Source organism: Sebastes fasciatus, chromosome 4 (assembly GCF_043250625.1).
Source record: "Sebastes fasciatus isolate fSebFas1 chromosome 4, fSebFas1.pri, whole genome shotgun sequence".
Taxonomy (NCBI): Eukaryota; Metazoa; Chordata; class Actinopteri; order Perciformes; family Sebastidae; genus Sebastes; species Sebastes fasciatus.
Window position 1 is genome coordinate 4,413,121 of NC_133798.1, and position 17,220 is coordinate 4,430,340.

The window sequence follows — 17,220 nt, forward strand, 5'->3', positions numbered from 1 at the left end:
TCGCTCATTTTATTCATTGAACTCCATTTTTCTGATCATAGTAGTAGTAGACTGTAGTCACTACTGTATATTGTGTGATGCGAGTATGTGGATACTCAATTACAAATATGTCATACAGTCATTGTTTTTTTTAAGTATGAGAAATCAGTGAATGGGGAAAAGAACTTTATATCTTCGGGCTGATCTTAAGAGAAGACTTGGTTGTCAATTATAAGCGGATGGTGCCTCTCAGATGTGCATATTAACTTCTATTAACTGTCTTTACTTAATTTTCAGTAACTTATGTTTCACTGTTAAGCTTGAAACTGGTCCCTAAATATCACACACAAAGACACACACACACACACACACACACACACCAAATCCATACTGGGTGTTATGATTATGATCGTAACTAGAGCTACCCAGTAGGAGTCTGTCATTCTCACACACACACACACACACTGCTCTCTGTGACCCTGTAGTTTAGAGTTGCAGGGTAAATGCTTGCCTATCGATGGAACATGTGGTCTTGGAGTGAATGTATCAGCAGCAGTGAGGGAGGAGTCCTCAGGTTTAGTTTCATTAATATTTAAAGGGACACAAAGTACAGAGGGGCAGCGTAGTTCAGCAGATCATCTTTCAGAGACACGTTTACTGTACTCACCAAATATATAGTTTTAAACCTTTGTAAACTCTATGGTGCTACTGTAATGGCTCTTATTCTGCCTCAGTCTGTGTGTGTGTGTGTGTGTGTGTGTGTGTGTGTGTGTATTATTGAAAAGAGGAGATTCATCTGTGTTGACATCATTTCCCCACCACTAGCTCTTGCTGTGAGGACCTCAGCTTATGTCTCACTCTTGATTCCAGATCACTTTCAACCCTCCAGTCGTTTGGTAGTTTCTAACGTTTCATTGAGTCTTCGGCTGTATCATTTTCACTGTAACAGACACAACGTATACTCCCTTTAGTGCACACACACACACACGCACACGCACACGCACACGCACACGCACATACACAAATTACAAGTGGTTGAATGGAGCGAAGTGGTTCAATAAAGTTGTGGAAACACTAACATCTTAAAAGCCGCGACCGGCTCTAGGTCGGCTTGGAAAGGCTCGGGGCGAAGGTGGCTCGTGGACGCAGCTTTACAGCGCTCCCCGCCCTGACCTGGCTGCACCGTGGACAAAGAGCTCCAGAGGTCTGCGACGATGTCGTCATGAACCAAGTAGTCTAACGCACATGCGAGTCAGAGGGTGCAAGCAAAACCCCGTGGTGTATTGAAAGTGAGGGCCGACACGCGCCGGCTGAGGTGGGATCCCGGGGCCCGCACCGTCGGGGAGGTGGAGTGAAGGTAAAGTGGTATCGGTGCCATTGTATCGTACTCGTACTCGGAGTATGATACAACTTTTTCGGAGTATATGAACACAGTATCGGACCCGATACCTGATACTGGTATTGGTGCATCCCTACTTATGATGAAAACAAATCTTTAGTCTTGCCTTCACAGGGATTGCAGTATGTGAATGTGTGCTTTTATCATAACATATACTCTAATTCATCCTTTCAGATTCCCAGCAGAACACAGCACTTCAAGTGGTTACATCCCAAGCTTCCTCAAGGTGCTCCAATGGAAAGCATGGTAAATTAGCATTTTGTGTTCACATTCCTGCTCAATGCCTGATACTATCATATAACTACCATACTATCATAGAACTACTAACTAGAATCTTTTCTATCAGATCCTATATTTTTCACGTTAGTAGAACCATTGTTCCATTGTTAATATATTTTATTTTGTTTCCATTTATGACAGCTGGGAAGGTGAGAAGCAAGTGGACGGGTGAAGAAGTGAAGGCTGTTGAGCGTACCAGGTAAAAAGGACTGTGACTCCTGTCTCAAGGCAGAGCCAGTAGCTCTGAAAGACAGACTGGCTTCTGGTCAAATACTACATTCACAACAGAATCATGGCATTAAAAAAGAAGATGAGTAGATAGGATGAGAACATACCAACTGTGTCTGCGTTACATTCTCTGCCTTTTGTAAATAATTGTGCTAAGTTGTTCAGTGCATTTTTGGCAAGGATATAATAATGAGCTTCAACTCAGATATCTGGTGTTACTGTGTGTAATGGGTTTTGTTTAAATACTCTGTTATTATAACCCCGCGACAACGTAGTCGTGGGTATATAGTGCTCCGCGTGTCTGTCCTTCCGTCCGTCCGTTTGCGTGTCACACTTTTGATTCGGGAGCAGAACTCGGAGCCTATTTAACTTAGGAACTTAAAGTTTTAATTCTTTATTGTACACTTGTGCTTCTTATGCAGATATTTCAAACATATGTAACAGGAACCAAGTTGCAAATACAGACCCTATTTTGTGTTTTACCTGGTCTTTAGAAGTCACATAAACTTGAAAATGTAGTGTGTATCTATGGGCTTCACAATTCACTTAAACATGAAATATCAGTGTGTGTTGCTATGGGCCTCATAAGTCATATAAACCTGACAATGTCCCCACAAGTAGCACTAAAATCAGGTCTGACCAAAATATAGCCTAAGACAAAATCTCAACAGATGGATGTATTCCTAGAAGCATGGCTCAGAAATACTTTGATTCCCAGGTCTCTAGGACCTTGGGAAAGGCAAATCCCCATTCGTCACATTTTTTTCAAAAGTCCTAATATTGTCTATAAACACGTATGTGTGTGTGTGTGTGTGTGTGTGTGTGTGTGTGTGTGTGTGTGTGTGTGTGTCTCTATCTCTCTTGTATCGGTGTGTTAATTGCAGGAGTGGAGACAGGTGTGCTGGAATCAGGCTACCAGCTGTCACTGATCATCATTAGCCCTGCTATAAAGACCCGGTTCAGACTCCACCACAACACCAGAACATGGTACTGTTCTCACAGTCAGTTACGTTTCCAGCCGCTGTTTCTACTGTTCTGTCAGTAGCCTGTTGCCTGCTTTAAACCTGTTTTCCTACAGCCTGACTCCAGCCCCTGCTCCTCCTGCCTCATCTGCCAAACGTCTGCCTCCCAGCCATGCTCTCCACTGCCTCTGGCTCGTTTGTGCCTGTACTAATAATTGTATATCAATAATTGATAGATCAAATTAACAGTGGAATTGGGTAATCTGTATTCAGAAATAAAGACATTCCTCTAACGTTACCTGGCGAAGTGGTGGTTGAAGGAAAAGACAAAGAAGGAGAGAACAAGAAGACAACAACTATTCAAAGATGAAGTAACTTTTAATGAGTCAGAATCATACACAGAGACACTTTAAAAGTTCACCACATCTCAGCTTTTTAAAAAGGCATTATACAAGTTGTCAAATTATTCTAATACATAGTTATAAATGATAGTATGGAGACAGATATACAACACGTTACCCAGAGAGAGAGAGAGAGAGAGAGAGAGAGAGAGAGAGAGCAGAAGAGAAAGACACTGATTTATTATTGATTAATGATGGTTTTAACATATTTAGCTTAAATACTTTGCATGGGAAACATGATGCAGGGAAATGCTTGAGAGAAAAGGGGGGGGGGGGGTGCAAGAGTACATGAGCAGGATAGATAGAATAAATAGCATGGGAAAAGAGAGAGAAAGAACAATGATGCTGGAAAAAAACGTATAAATGTGACGTCATGAGCCAACAGAGAGAAAAAAACAAGAAGTATTTCTCCTCACCCTAATGCCGTTAGAAGTAGTGAACGGCTGAGACTCTCAATGAAAGTTTAAAGCTGTGATCATACAGGACTCATTTAGCAGCACGATGAGTCTGATTAGAATATTTGAGAGTTTAAGGTGTTTTGCACACTGATTTTGTCCTCCAGGAAGCTTGCATGTACTACGCTGCTAGTGCTTTAGAAAAGTGTCCTGAGGTGCCGAACACGCGTCAGGTCCGCTGTAAACAGGTGAAACCAGAAAACTGGACAGGTTGGTGGTGGTGGTGGTTCCTGGCTTGGCTGCCTCATTTAATGTCCCGAAGGCCTCAGTAGGCTAAACCTTCTCAAATCTATAGTGGGTTCACCATCGGGCCTCAACTCACAGAGATTACATCCTGACAATTTACTGGCAAATAGTAGATTATGGGATGCCGGTATTCTATCCTTCCTATTTGGCCACAAGAAAGAATACGTCAGCATAACATTAACCCCTCGTGCCAGACAGAACGGTGATATTGAACGATTCAGCAAATGCCTGGATTCCTTTCAATACAAACATTTTGTACACTACACACTACACCGACTCACTACAGGGAGGGGCACATTACTTCCTGCATTGGCCCTGAATGTGGCACTGGATCTAAATTGTGACCTGGGTAATTAACCAATATGATGCTGTGCATTTAGAGGGGCTTTTATACTGGGACACATTTATATGTACTTGGTCATAAATGTGATTTTTAAGAGCCCTGAATGTCTCAACAGCTGTTAATCAATAAAAAATCTGAAAAAATAAAATGGATGGTGATGTTTTTCTTCTTTCTTTAGCTAAAGCCATTTCTAATCATCAGGTTTGTCAGGTTTTACTATACCAAAAAATATCACAGGGATGACAGACAACAATATTGGTGAGTCTGAACAGTGGAGGTTCTCAGAATAGATTTTACTCTTAAAGCTGAAGTAGGGGAGAATAAAAAGTTATTTTTATAAAACGGTTGCTATATGGTGACAGTAGTACATGAAACAGGTAACATGAAAAAAGTCATGTTCCTCTGTGTCCTACAGTTCTCCTAACGGCATCTGCAAGATTTCACAGACCGGAGGAGAACAAGCAGTAAGAGCTGATCTGAGGTCTGCTGTCCATCTGCCGTCTATGAGAGCCGGCTGTAAATCACTCACGAACTCCGACCAAACGGTCAAACTAGGCAGCGCTGATCAAATATGAATCAATATTCTGTTAGGTTAATGCCTATTTCTCTCCTCAAATGTTTTCAGAATCATCTTGTAGTGTACGGTTTAGCTGTAAAATGAGAAAGTTTGTGACGCGGATGCCATTGTAAAAATCTGTTGAAGGAACGCCAAGTTCTGGTCACATGACCAGAGCACAGCCAATAGGAACGCTCTCTCTATGAAATGACCTGTGATTGGTCAAAGTCTCCCGTCACGGGCTAGATTTTTTGAAAACAGAGCCATGAGGAGGAGCAGAAGTCTAGTTATCTCTCAGAACACTTGAATTACAATATGCTGAAAGGTTATTATGGAATTTTTGCCCAATGATGCAAAAAATATACTGACTACTGCCATTTTAATTACTAATTTGTCCCTTCCACCATGCGGTACCGACAGCACAATTTAATTTGACAAAGGAAAGGGTTGATTTGCTGCTTCAAACCCATTGAGGATGAGACACTCCTCTATTAAAGCCTCACTGTGTGACTGAGGCTGATACCACAGCTGGGACTTTACATTACAGGCTTACAGTGCAGCCTAAATGTGAAACGTGGAGTCTGTGAAATGAAATGAGAATTTTCCATGGTAACCACTGTAGGATTTTCTGCAAATATAAATCTCTCTAAATATGAATTACAAAAACCCTCCAGCTGACAAATTCTTGGGAAAAATGCAAAACCAAATTGTTGCATCACGTTCAGTCTGCAGCGCATCTGGAGGAAAATGAAGGCCTGGCCAGTCTAACGTATGTCTGACATATCTTTCGGGGTGAAACCTGACTTCCTGGAGGACATCCAGACAAAAAAAAAAAAAAAAAACATTCACAGTGAGAGAGAGATGCAATGTACTGTATGTATATCCCATGATCCACCACATGGTGTTTTCACATTCTTTTATGCACAACAGTTTTTTTCAGTAGTGTGAAAGACAAAGAGGCCACGTCTTGTTGCACATAGAACCGAAGAGCTACCGTGCCTGCTAAAACTCCCATCTTCATAAATATATTCATCATACTTGTGGAATATTGCCGTTTAATATGGTTACAGTTAAATCAGAAAACAGCCACTTTTAATTACACTAATAATGGTATCACACTGCAGTTCTTGAAAGGGCTTAGAAGGAAAGACGTTCACACTCTGGGCGAGGTTTACACAAGCTGTAAGATAACTTTGGCCCTTTTTCATCCTGGCATTGTGGTCATAATTTGTACATGACCGTGTAATTCAGTAAAAACCCGAGGCTGCACACAAATTGGAATCTGATTTACCCATACTATCTCCACAGGCAGCACAGGTGTTCAATCTTAATACATTTTCATCTCCATTACAACTTAAATGCCAGGTGAAAATTTGGAGTTAAATTATTTGAGCACTTTTGAGTAACTAGTTCTGAGACAACATCAGATACATGACAATCAAACGGTACAGTACACTGAGTAGTATGACAGTGGTTTTACATGAAGATATATCACAGCTATCAGACCATGCTAAACCTTTCCTAGTCTTCTCAACCTGTGGCCTTATGACCCCATACACAGATGACACATTAATACAGTTATTGGCTATAATTTAGCTAAAAAAAAAAAAAAAAATTAGCAAATGTTTGCCATTTTGCCATTAAGTTGACTCATCTATAGTTTAGTGTGGGTTTCGTGTGTCAAGCTAATGGACGGAGCGCTGCCCTTTTGATTGCTGGTTTGTGTCATTGAGTAAAGACTGATAGATTTTACTGATTGTTTCAAGACGTCAGCTGGAAAATAGGGCTCAGAGACCAAGGCCTATGGAAAGGAGTATGGATCATGCGTCATCAACGCGTCATATATTTATGGGTATAACACATGTGCAGTAAAATCTGGCCTGCACTCGCCGAAATTGAGCCAATCGCAACGCACGACCGCAGCTTCAGTTACACTGCGCATGTGTTATACCCCCATAACCCAAGACCCATGTCCGCCAATGACCCAGCTGCCTTTCCATAGGCCTTGTCAGACACCCAATGCTAAACTCAGTATTTGATCACTGATCCAATGTCTTTGCCTTTGACAGAATATCAAACCGTGTCTAGCTAACGACCACATGCCCTGATTTGTCATTACTGGTAAGATTAAATCAAAAATATGTATCAGTCACCTGCAAGAGCAAATCTCAAAAAAGTATGCAAGGATGGAGAGACATGTAGACATATGTATATATACATACAGCATATATATATATTGAAAGAGAGAGAGAGAATGAGAGAGAGAGAGAGAGAGAGAGAGAGAGAAACGTGAACAAAGTACAGTGTATTAAATGATTACAGTTACAGAGAAAGGCCAAAACGGCCAAAATAAAAGACAGATGTTGAATAATATTTCTGAAACAGTTCCAACATTTTTGACAAATGTCGCTAGCTTCTCGTACAACCCATTCCCAGTTAGTTGAGAAGACAGATTCAGAATAGTTTGAAGATCTATGATTTTCTTCACCTTTGTGGGAGCTATAGGCTAACAGTTCCCCCTTGGTTCCACACTTTATCCTGAATAGGCTAAACACACCATTTAGCGGACACACAGAGATGACACAAATCTTTGAATCCGACTCAGAGTGATGAATGGCAAAGTAAAATCCCCAAATGGCAAAGTAAAATCCCCAAATGTTTAACTGTTCCCCTTAGAAATTGAAGAATGTCCTGGTGACCATGTTCTGATCATAGAACACTACTTGCACTCTGAGCAGATTAATAAAAACTCTGGCCCAATAATTTTACATCTTTCCTCTACTGTCCTGATTTATCATCAAATGAGCAACTAACAAAGAACAATGAACAGAAATGATTTAAATGCAGATTATCTATGTTAAAATGTTGAAAAGACATTATGTGACTAAAATGAAGTAAATAATAACAGTAATTACAACTAGAAAGAAATATTATCAAAATATCTATTGGCTTTCACTGAACCATATAACAACACACCAAGAAGCTAAAAAATAATCAAACTCCAGAAAAAGGAAATAAGTTAACATATCTCAAGACGGAGAGATTTACAAGTATGTACATTCTTTTTAAAAAGATTTTGTTCATTGACTGGTAGCTCCGTTATCATTTCAGTTCACACTTCCTGTTGCTGCTGTTGCTCGCTGACGTCAGAGTGGATCCAGGTATGTATAACACTACACAGAAAGGCTTCTTTTAAGTAATCCTTGAAGGCTTCCTCCCAGCCAATTGTTTATCGTTTAGTGGTGATCAGTTCCTTTCCTACCCAGTGGCAGAATATTCCAATGGCTTTGGAGCATGGCAGAGGTCCACTCTTTGATTTTAAAATACAAATAAATAAAAATATATAGAATATGTATTTTGTTCACCTTGGGTAGTTCAATGTTCTCGTCAAGCTGCAAAGGGTACAAAAAAGCTTTTTTTTTTCTCATTAGTTTTTGCTTTTCCCCCAGGGGTTATTTTTTTATTTTTTTCTGTATCATTTTCATCATTTTATTCCTGTTTTTGAGTTTTTGCAATACATAGTGTGCTGAAAGTTTGTAAGAAAAATGAGGAAGGTTTACAGCTAGTGTACATTTTGTAAGCAGGTAAACAAAATGTAAAAGTGCTCTTATTTTGAAAGACTATTTTTTTTTTTTTTTTGAGTTCCCAGTGTTTAGAAAGAATTACGAGGCACTTAGGTCCATCTCAATGGCGACAGACAGTCACTCAGGCCACACTTCCAGGCTCAGGATTGGAAGGTCTGGTCAGGGTCTTGCAGTAAGTGAAGAGCTCAGTGAGTCCAGGACTAGAAGGTATAATATCTATGAAGGCTTTGCAGATGGAAACACTGAAGCGTGCTGACATTGAACTAGCACTTAAGAACACAGCGGCTGCTGCACGTGACACTTTTGATCTATGCACGTTTGTCCTTTCTTGTTGACCCACTCCCTCGATTTTTCAATGAACAGTGTTGGAAAAATGAAACCTGTCCTGATGGATGGGGTCATGTGAACAGCGCATTCCCTTTAACGCTAAGCCAGAACCGCCTGGTCCTTTTTACTGATTGCTGTCTAGAATGTGGTGGTTTAGCATTTTAGTCTCTTTCTTTGACGTTTGTATCAGGATAATTCCGGTCACAACCACGACAATGCTGCTGGTTTCAGGAGTAGTCATTCCAAAAAAAGGTCCCAAAATGAAATGATGCAGCACTTCAGTTGCTCTCTCCGTGGTTTTACTACCCATCAAACATTGTGATCATCATTTTGGAATAAAACATTTCATCCGAAGCAGACAAATGTCTCCCCCCCTCCCCCAAAAGTAGTCATTAAATAGGATTTTAACCCTAACAGATTTACTTAACAGACATGCTTAGTACTTCAAGATCTTCCAGGGGCATTGAGTCCAGTCTGGCCAAGAATGAATAGCAAGCCTGGGTAAGTTATCCTGGAACACACAAACATCCATTTCTTTAAAAAGCACAGAGATTTCTTTAGATTACTCTGTGCAGGTCCTTCTCCTGAACTTCTATATTACACAGTGGAAGTCGAGGATGCTTTACTGTGTGAGGACCAGGCCAAAAATACAAGCCAAATAAGGCCTAGCAAATTGAGATGGCTACAATTTAGGGTTTGTGAAACCTAGCTTAAATTGAACCAAAAACCAACCCATGCCTGATTTACCGAGGGACACAGATAAAACCACGTTAGGGTGAGGTCAATATAATTTAGGGCAGGATATTTGAAATATAGCCAATCCGAGCCAGATTCTACCAGGTTAGGTCAGGCTTTCATCGAGATAGAACCAAAAACTGCACTGATTTAGACAGGATGAGATGAGGACACGTAGGCTAGGAAATGACGGTGCCTAAATTATCCGGATAAGAAAATGAAACCACACCAGACCAATTCAATCAGGTTAATCCAGTATAGTCCAGTTTGATGCATCCGATCTTCATAGTCAAGTCTTTTTTAGTCATGAGTTCATTCCGAAAAGGAGCAAGACTGGACCTAACAAGCCTAGACCCAACCATTTAGGTAAGGTCCAAAGACATTTCCTTTGATTATACTGTGATGCAATTCAATGTAATCCAGTTCAAATCCAGTTTAACAACCATTACTCCACTTTAGTTTGTTCATCCCAATCCTTTATATGTCGGGCAGTTTGATGCACGGTACAGTCCATTCCAAATCCCAATTCACATGGTTCCATCACAGACTATGCTGCGATCTCCAAGCTCCAAGGTGATCCATTTCCCCTCTGATCCAGTGTACTCATTCCTATTCCAGTGAAGATTTAGTCCGACCTAAAATACATCCAATTCCTTTCCCCCTTGTATCCATTCCTATCCCAGTATGTCCAGATAGACCGGTGTGGCTTTCATCATCGTAAACAGCATCTTCTGAATGTCTTTAATATTGAGGCGCTGTTGCGGCTCCCTCTGCCAGCAGCCCAGCATCATATCGTAGACTTCCTTGGGACCGAGCCTGGGGCGCTCCAGTACCCGGCCCTGAGTAATGCACTCGATCACCTGGCAAGACAGAGAGACAACAGCGTTAAACAAGACATAACATATCGCCTTGTTCACAAAAAGCGTTGGTTATGCAATTATACATTACACGTAAAGTACAACACATACTGGCTGTGATGATTGATACGCGTAACGCACACTAGGGGCGTCACACAGACGGAAGATGTAGTCACTGTACAGTAGTCAGGATGTGCCAATCGAGGAAGGGAATGTGATAAAACTACTGTTTTTCACACAGCACTTCGATATCCATTCTCTTAAAGGTCCCATATCGTGCTCATTTTCAATTCGTTTTGTATTTTGTTTTTCTACTAGAACATGTTTACATGCTGTAGTGTTAAAAAAAAACTTTATTTTCCTCATACTTTCTGCCTGAATATACCTGCATTTACCCTCTGTGTGAAACGCTTCGTTTTAGCGCATTTCAATGGAATTGCAACGGAATTGTGTTGCCAGGCAACAGTTTGGGTCCATGTTTACTTCCTGTCAGCTGATGTTATTTACAAACACTGCAACCGGAAATAAACTGGGACAGATTTAGAATGTTTACGTTTAAAACTGTGTCATGGTCTAAATATTGTATATTTGTGACATCACAAATGGACAGAAATCCTAACGGCTTGTTTCAAACGCACAATTTCTAAATACGGGCTGTGTGTATTTCTCCGTATATTGAGTGTTTTGATAGTTTAACAGTATTTATATAGCACTTAAACCTGCTTTATAATGTAAAAGACATGAAAATCTCACTTTTTACAATATGGGACCTTTAAGCCAGTGGCAGGTGCATTAGGAGACGCCAAAACTTCAATATCAGTCAAATGTATTTTCAAATATAATATAAAAAATTATTTGTGTAAAGCCACTTTGTGTACATTTTTGTGTCATTACCATTGTTTGTAAAAACAATCCTAGTTGAAATGAGTCATTGAATCAAATTGATCATTGAAGTGTATTCAAGCAGTATATACATGCACTGCTGGGGGGGAGGTTCGAGTGGATGAGTGGGCCCAGGAGGCTCTTTGGCCCTGTTCAGACCTGGTATTAACATGCGTCCTCAGTGATCGGATCACAAGTGGACAGCTTTAAGTATGTCTGTTCACACCTGGCATTAGAATGCGTCTTGAGTGGTCACTTGTGATCCGATCTCTCTTCCCCGCTCTATATGCAAATAAACACGTAGTAAACACACGGCTAATACAGCAGCCGTTGTGACGTAATATTACATGAATGTCAGTAGTAATATCCTACATATTCGTGAATTCTGGTACATTGTATTAACATCAAAATAGAAGGTTATTGTACCGGTAGTCCCCGGGGACCTCTATGCCGCCGGCACCGCTGCTTTTGCCAGACAACAGCGAGGTACAGAGCTCCAGAGAGCCGGGGAGGACAGGGAACAGGCGGGCGGTAGGGTGTCAGCTCCGCGCAAAGCAGCAGGACAAAAACACCGACACATCTCCAACAATGTGATAATAATGCACTTCCTGTTCCCAGTCTGTAAATATGTAGCCTATAGACAAGATACATTTTAATAAAATACAGTTGTACCGACAGAATACAGTAGAGCACCATTTCCATGCTGACAAGCGCCCGTGTCTGCCTGTTTATTCACCTGAGGGGCGCGGTGATCCCGCGAATCCCAGCGGGACATCAGACGAGTAGACGGTCCTTAATGTGGCCCAGGACACATTCACTACACACTGCTAAAAGAACGTGGTCATATGTGGCCCAGACCACCTCTGAATGTGTCTGAAAGATCCGATCTCAATGCGTCCTCAATGCGTATTGAGTGGGTTCACACCTACTACTACTTAGAGCTGTCCACTTGTGATCCGATCACTGAGGACGCGTGTTAACACCAGGTCTGAACAGGGCTTAATGTGTCCCGTGTGAAACCAGAAGTCAATGTTGTCCTATTTGTCAAGTAGCTTCCATAATTAAATTACGCCACTTCCGTAGTTATTCTAACCCTAACCATGATCTTTTCCTATTCCTAACAAAGCAGTTTTGCATGTAATGAGCGGAAATTGACATGGCAGTGATGAAATCCACATTGAGTGCAAGTAAACTCACTGTATTCCTGCTTGGATCTTTAACTCACTCAGTCATATCTGTTGCTCCCTGCTGTCACAGAGGGTCTATTATACTTTCCTTATGCTCAGCACTTTTTGCAAGAGCTTCATTTCCTCTTTGTTTTCCTCTGTGCAGTCATTTAAAAAGCCTCACTGGCACTTTCCACATGGAAAAATAGGAATAGAAATACAACCTACATAATAGTCCAAATGTTGCAGATTATTTGTCAAAACTATACAATATGATGAAATGTGATGTTTTATCTTTTACCTCTTATGGTTTGAAAACCGACTCTCCCATTAAATACTGCTATTTATGAGGTCTGATCTGCAACCTTTTGTCAGAGATGTTCTCATCCAGGCTTACTAGGTGGTTTATTCAAAGGGCAGATTAGAAGAAACTACAGCCCAAAATTCGGAGGATGTCTGTACAGGATATGGCTATAATGGGGACCATGGATGAGGTGAGGAAAAAAGATGTGTTGCAAGGTTATAATGATGAAGTCTTGGTGATTGGCGAGCTTTTGGATTTTGCATTGAGTTGTTTGGTGAATGATTGCAGGTGGTGGCTAGAAGCAAACCAAGGTGACTGTGGCATACGACAAGACATGTATTAACATATTAACATGTAACATTAACATAATAAAATGATTTGATATTAGTGAGGCACAGACACTGACCTGATTAAATGGATCAGGTCTCAGCCATGACCGTTCTACATTAAATAGTCTTTTCATTTGGATCAGTGTCTCTTTATTACTTTTAAAGGATATATACTAGGGATGCACCGATACCCGATACCAGTATCGGGTATCGGGTATCGGGTCCGATACTGTGCTCATGTACTCGTACTCGCAAAATGGCTCCGACACAACGGCACCGACACCGCTTTACAGCGGCATGACGTTAACCTCTCGTCACCATCTTTCTGGTCCTCACGCTCCACCTCCCCGATTGTGCGGGCGAGATGGGCCGGTAGTGCGCTCGACCCCGCTGGGCCGGGATCCCACCTCAGGCGGCACACGCCGGCCCTGACTTTCATTGTGCCATGGTGTTTTGCTTGCACCCTCTGACTCGCGCGTGCAATAGACTCCTTGGTCCGTGTTTCAAGACGGGTTGGGTGGGTTTCCGACATCGCCACAGACCCCTGGCGCCTTCTACGTGGTCCGCGGCACGACGCAGTTTGGGCGCACTGAGGACAGTCCACCCCGGTCGACAGTCGCACCGGGAGCAGGGAGCCCCGTCACGGTGCGGCGAGGTCCGTGCGGGGAGCGCTGTAAAGCTGCGGACGTGAGCCACCTTCACCCCGAGCCTTTCCAAGCCGACCTAGAGCCGGTCGCGGCGCACCGCCTCGTATGCGGGACTTCCCAGCCTGCCGTGTGTCACTCACATCCTCCAGCTGGCTGTTAACGAGGGTGTTTTGGCACAGAGAAGTACTCGTATCTGTAATCGGTATCGGCGAGTACCCAAATGTAAGTAGTTGTACTCATACTCGATTTGAAAAAAAGTGGTATCGGTGCATCCCTAATATATAAACATAACATAACAGAGCTAAACTCAGTTATATTGGTATGTTTAATCATAACTTAGTAATGTCTATATGCTTTATGATCTGCTTTGATTTGCTGTTGATGCTGTTTGTTAACGGATTCAGTATAATGTTCATATCCACAACACCAACCGCATCACAACAGAGTCATGTCACCACTCTGTTGCCACGATGCTGCTCGCACTTTCTATCTTGAATAAAAATCACAACTTATTTTCAGTTGCGTATACGTTGGCCTTGATTTTGTTGTTCACTATGAAGATACTGTCAATGAAGCTCAACAATCCTGGCACAGGTGTTTCACATTAAAAAGCCTTCCAGTGGCTCAAAGGGCACATTCCCTCGCTTGAAACATTTGCAGGAAGTGTTAATTTTCATTGACAGTGGTCAACTGCAATGAAAAGGATGGCGAAGTAGAAGCAAAAAGTGAATGAAAACTGTATTTCTGATATGAAGAAAGTCATAGCAGCAGAGTGGTGAGTATGTTATGACTTACTCACACACTTTTTACGTATATCTAAGTACATTTATATACAAGGAATTTCCCTTATAATTGAGTGAAATATTCTAGTATCTTCATTCCAGCCACACCCCTGGATATTATTTAAATAATGTCCCCCACACTGCCTGTTTTTAAATCAAACCTCAAAACGCATTTTTAATCCTTGTCTTTTGGCTCGGCATGAACGTCGCCTATTTTAATTATTTTTCCTTTCCTATTGGTCTTAACGCTCTTATTATTTTAATATCCTGTTGGTTTTAAGTTGGTCTTATTGTTTTATTGAGTTGTTTTGATGTTTAACTGTTCTGCACTTTGGTCAACTTTTGCATGGAAAAAAAAAGAAAAAGCAAGAAGATTCGCCCTGTCTGCTTTTGAAAAATAGACCATGTGTGTCCTGTCCAATGAAAGCATTTCTTCACTCTCTGGGGTATAATGGATATGACAACTGCTGCAATATCACCTTTCCAAAGTGCAGTTCTGCAGTTAAACTGAATATATGAGACATAGACACATGCACTCTTTTCTGAGATCACTGAGGTGAATCCATCTTTCCAGATTTCCATTGTGAAATCAATACAACTGACAAAAAAGGGGAATTTAGACACATAGAGGCAGACCAATGAGAAAGACATTCTTGGGGCCACAATATGAAGACATCTGTGATATTTTGTGCCTTCAGTGTGCTGTTCAGTTTACTGTGCAAGTGAAGAACGAGCATCTCTGCTATTGGATTAACGGAATCCACTGAGATTTTTATACCAGAAAAGTGCACTCACAGAGTGCACCAGGGATGACGTATTTTTTGTAGGCCAACAGGAAGTTAGCATCACCCTGGTTCCCTCGGGGGGGAAAAAAAAGACAATGGGATTTTTCCATTGGGTTTTGGATTATTGCAAAAAAAATAACGCTGGCAAACACACGTTTATGATACTTGCACGTTTCGTTCAGCATGATTATCTTCACAAATGAACACCACTTCTATGATTTTTTAAAGTGTGAATGTAATCGCCAGAGGTAAAAAGCTAACGGTAGGCTATAAACGAACTTCACCACATTAGCGCAAGTATACACAACAAGGCTGTAAAAGAGGACGAGTCGGCGTGATGATGATCTCTTCAGACTGATTTCTGGGTTATACGACTCACTCCTGCACCACTCTATTCTATCTGCTCTATCTATTAGAGTGCAGATCTCCTCCAGGTGTGTCTCCCTCTCCCCTACCAAACAGCCCAGTCGCACAACAGTTTGTGAAATATTCACAAAATCTAATGTATTAATTTGTGTACATAGACACAAATCAGTCAGCACGAAATGAATTTGTATGTAATCAACCTTATTGTTAACCAGGAAGTATAGAGACCGGTGATTGCCACATAGGGAAGACGTCGCGGTGTCAAAGTTGATTCATTTGTCACATAACTTCTGTACTTGTCACAGCACTTCTGGTGTTATTTTAAGTCAAACCGCGATCTTTTCCTACACCTAACTAAGTAGTTTGTTGCCTAAGCCTAACCAAGTCGATCTATTCCTAAACCTAACTAAGTAGTTCGATTTTGCAAAGACTTGAGCGGAAATTGACACGTGCGTCACATGTTGCTGGTACAACACGTCGTTGCTTCTACAGATACAGACATTGAAAGTGTAGTAATTTTGCGGATATGATGTCAATATACAGTCAAAAGATAACTTTCACTGGCTGTTGTTGCTGTGAGACTTGCGGTGAAAATAGGCGAGACCTCGAATTACTAGAAGAGACTCAGCTGACACGCAGCCGAGCCGCGTTGCCCATGCAGCTGCTCTAACCTGTTAACATGGACGCGGAAATAAAAAAACAACAGGTTCTGCTGCCGCCACGCGCTGCTTACGTTCCCTGTGTGGACACGCCGTTAAAGAATAGATCTGTTTGTCAGGCTGATCTCCATGAGATTCATCCATGCCTTCAAAGCCACAATTCGCAAGTCTCTTTTTTATTTCCCCAGAGCACAAACAGACCATAATGAATCTGCAGGGATTTAGGCTTGTTGATCAATACCTACTGACTCAACTACTACCACCAGGTGCTGAGCTTGCTTCCTTCTGTTCCATCCTGGTTTTGGAACAAAAAGCGCCCACTCGCTGAAACGCCGTGACTCTCCCTACACTCACTCACCTGCTCAGCGATGGGAGGACGAGCAAGCCGCCAGTGTCGGAGCATATTTCCCCTACCGAGATGAAAAACCCACGATCTTCAGGTAAAACGTGATTGCCAATTGTATTTTTCCTGTATTTGGCATGATAATAAATCCACCCTGAATATTTCTAAAAGAATGCAGAGGGCAAGATTCAGTTTCAGGTCCAGGAACCTTAAGGCGCTCTTAAGGAAGAGGAACTAACTGGTTCCATCAACCTCATGGGATCAAGCGCTGTTATTTACAACTCTGGTCTTATTTCTGCTTACATATTTATTATTTTTTATGTATTTTATTATGTTTTGTATTAAAGTCTGTGTGTATTATGTTTTTAAATTGGCATCAAGACAAACTTCCCTTTGGGGACAATAACGTTGAAGTTGATGAACCACATCCTCCTAAGAAATAGTTGACTAGCCATCAACCAAACTCTATAAACTGTTCGGAGTATTTCAAAAACGTGTTATTTAAAGGTTCTTTATCCGGGATTCAGAGCATTAATATAACAGCAAACAAACTATTACCTATGTAAATATATATAAGTAATGTCTACCTGAGCAGATAATGAAGTC

The 17,220-nt window shown here is 41.4% G+C and overlaps 1 protein-coding gene across 4 annotated transcripts in view; it reads right to left on the reverse strand.

The window, feature by feature from the left end:
- Window positions 1–3,206: 3,206 nt before the first annotated feature.
- The window catches only part of LOC141765507 (NT-3 growth factor receptor-like), a 258,306-nt gene continuing 244,292 nt past the window's right edge, over window positions 3,207–17,220 (reverse strand). For all 4 annotated transcript variants that reach the window (XM_074631527.1, XM_074631525.1, XM_074631528.1 and 1 more), the window contains one exon: window positions 3,207–10,354. In XM_074631527.1, the coding sequence (XP_074487628.1) occupies window positions 10,169–10,354 (186 nt within the window). In that variant the 3' untranslated portion in view covers window positions 3,207–10,168. The remainder of the gene's footprint in view (window positions 10,355–17,220) is intronic.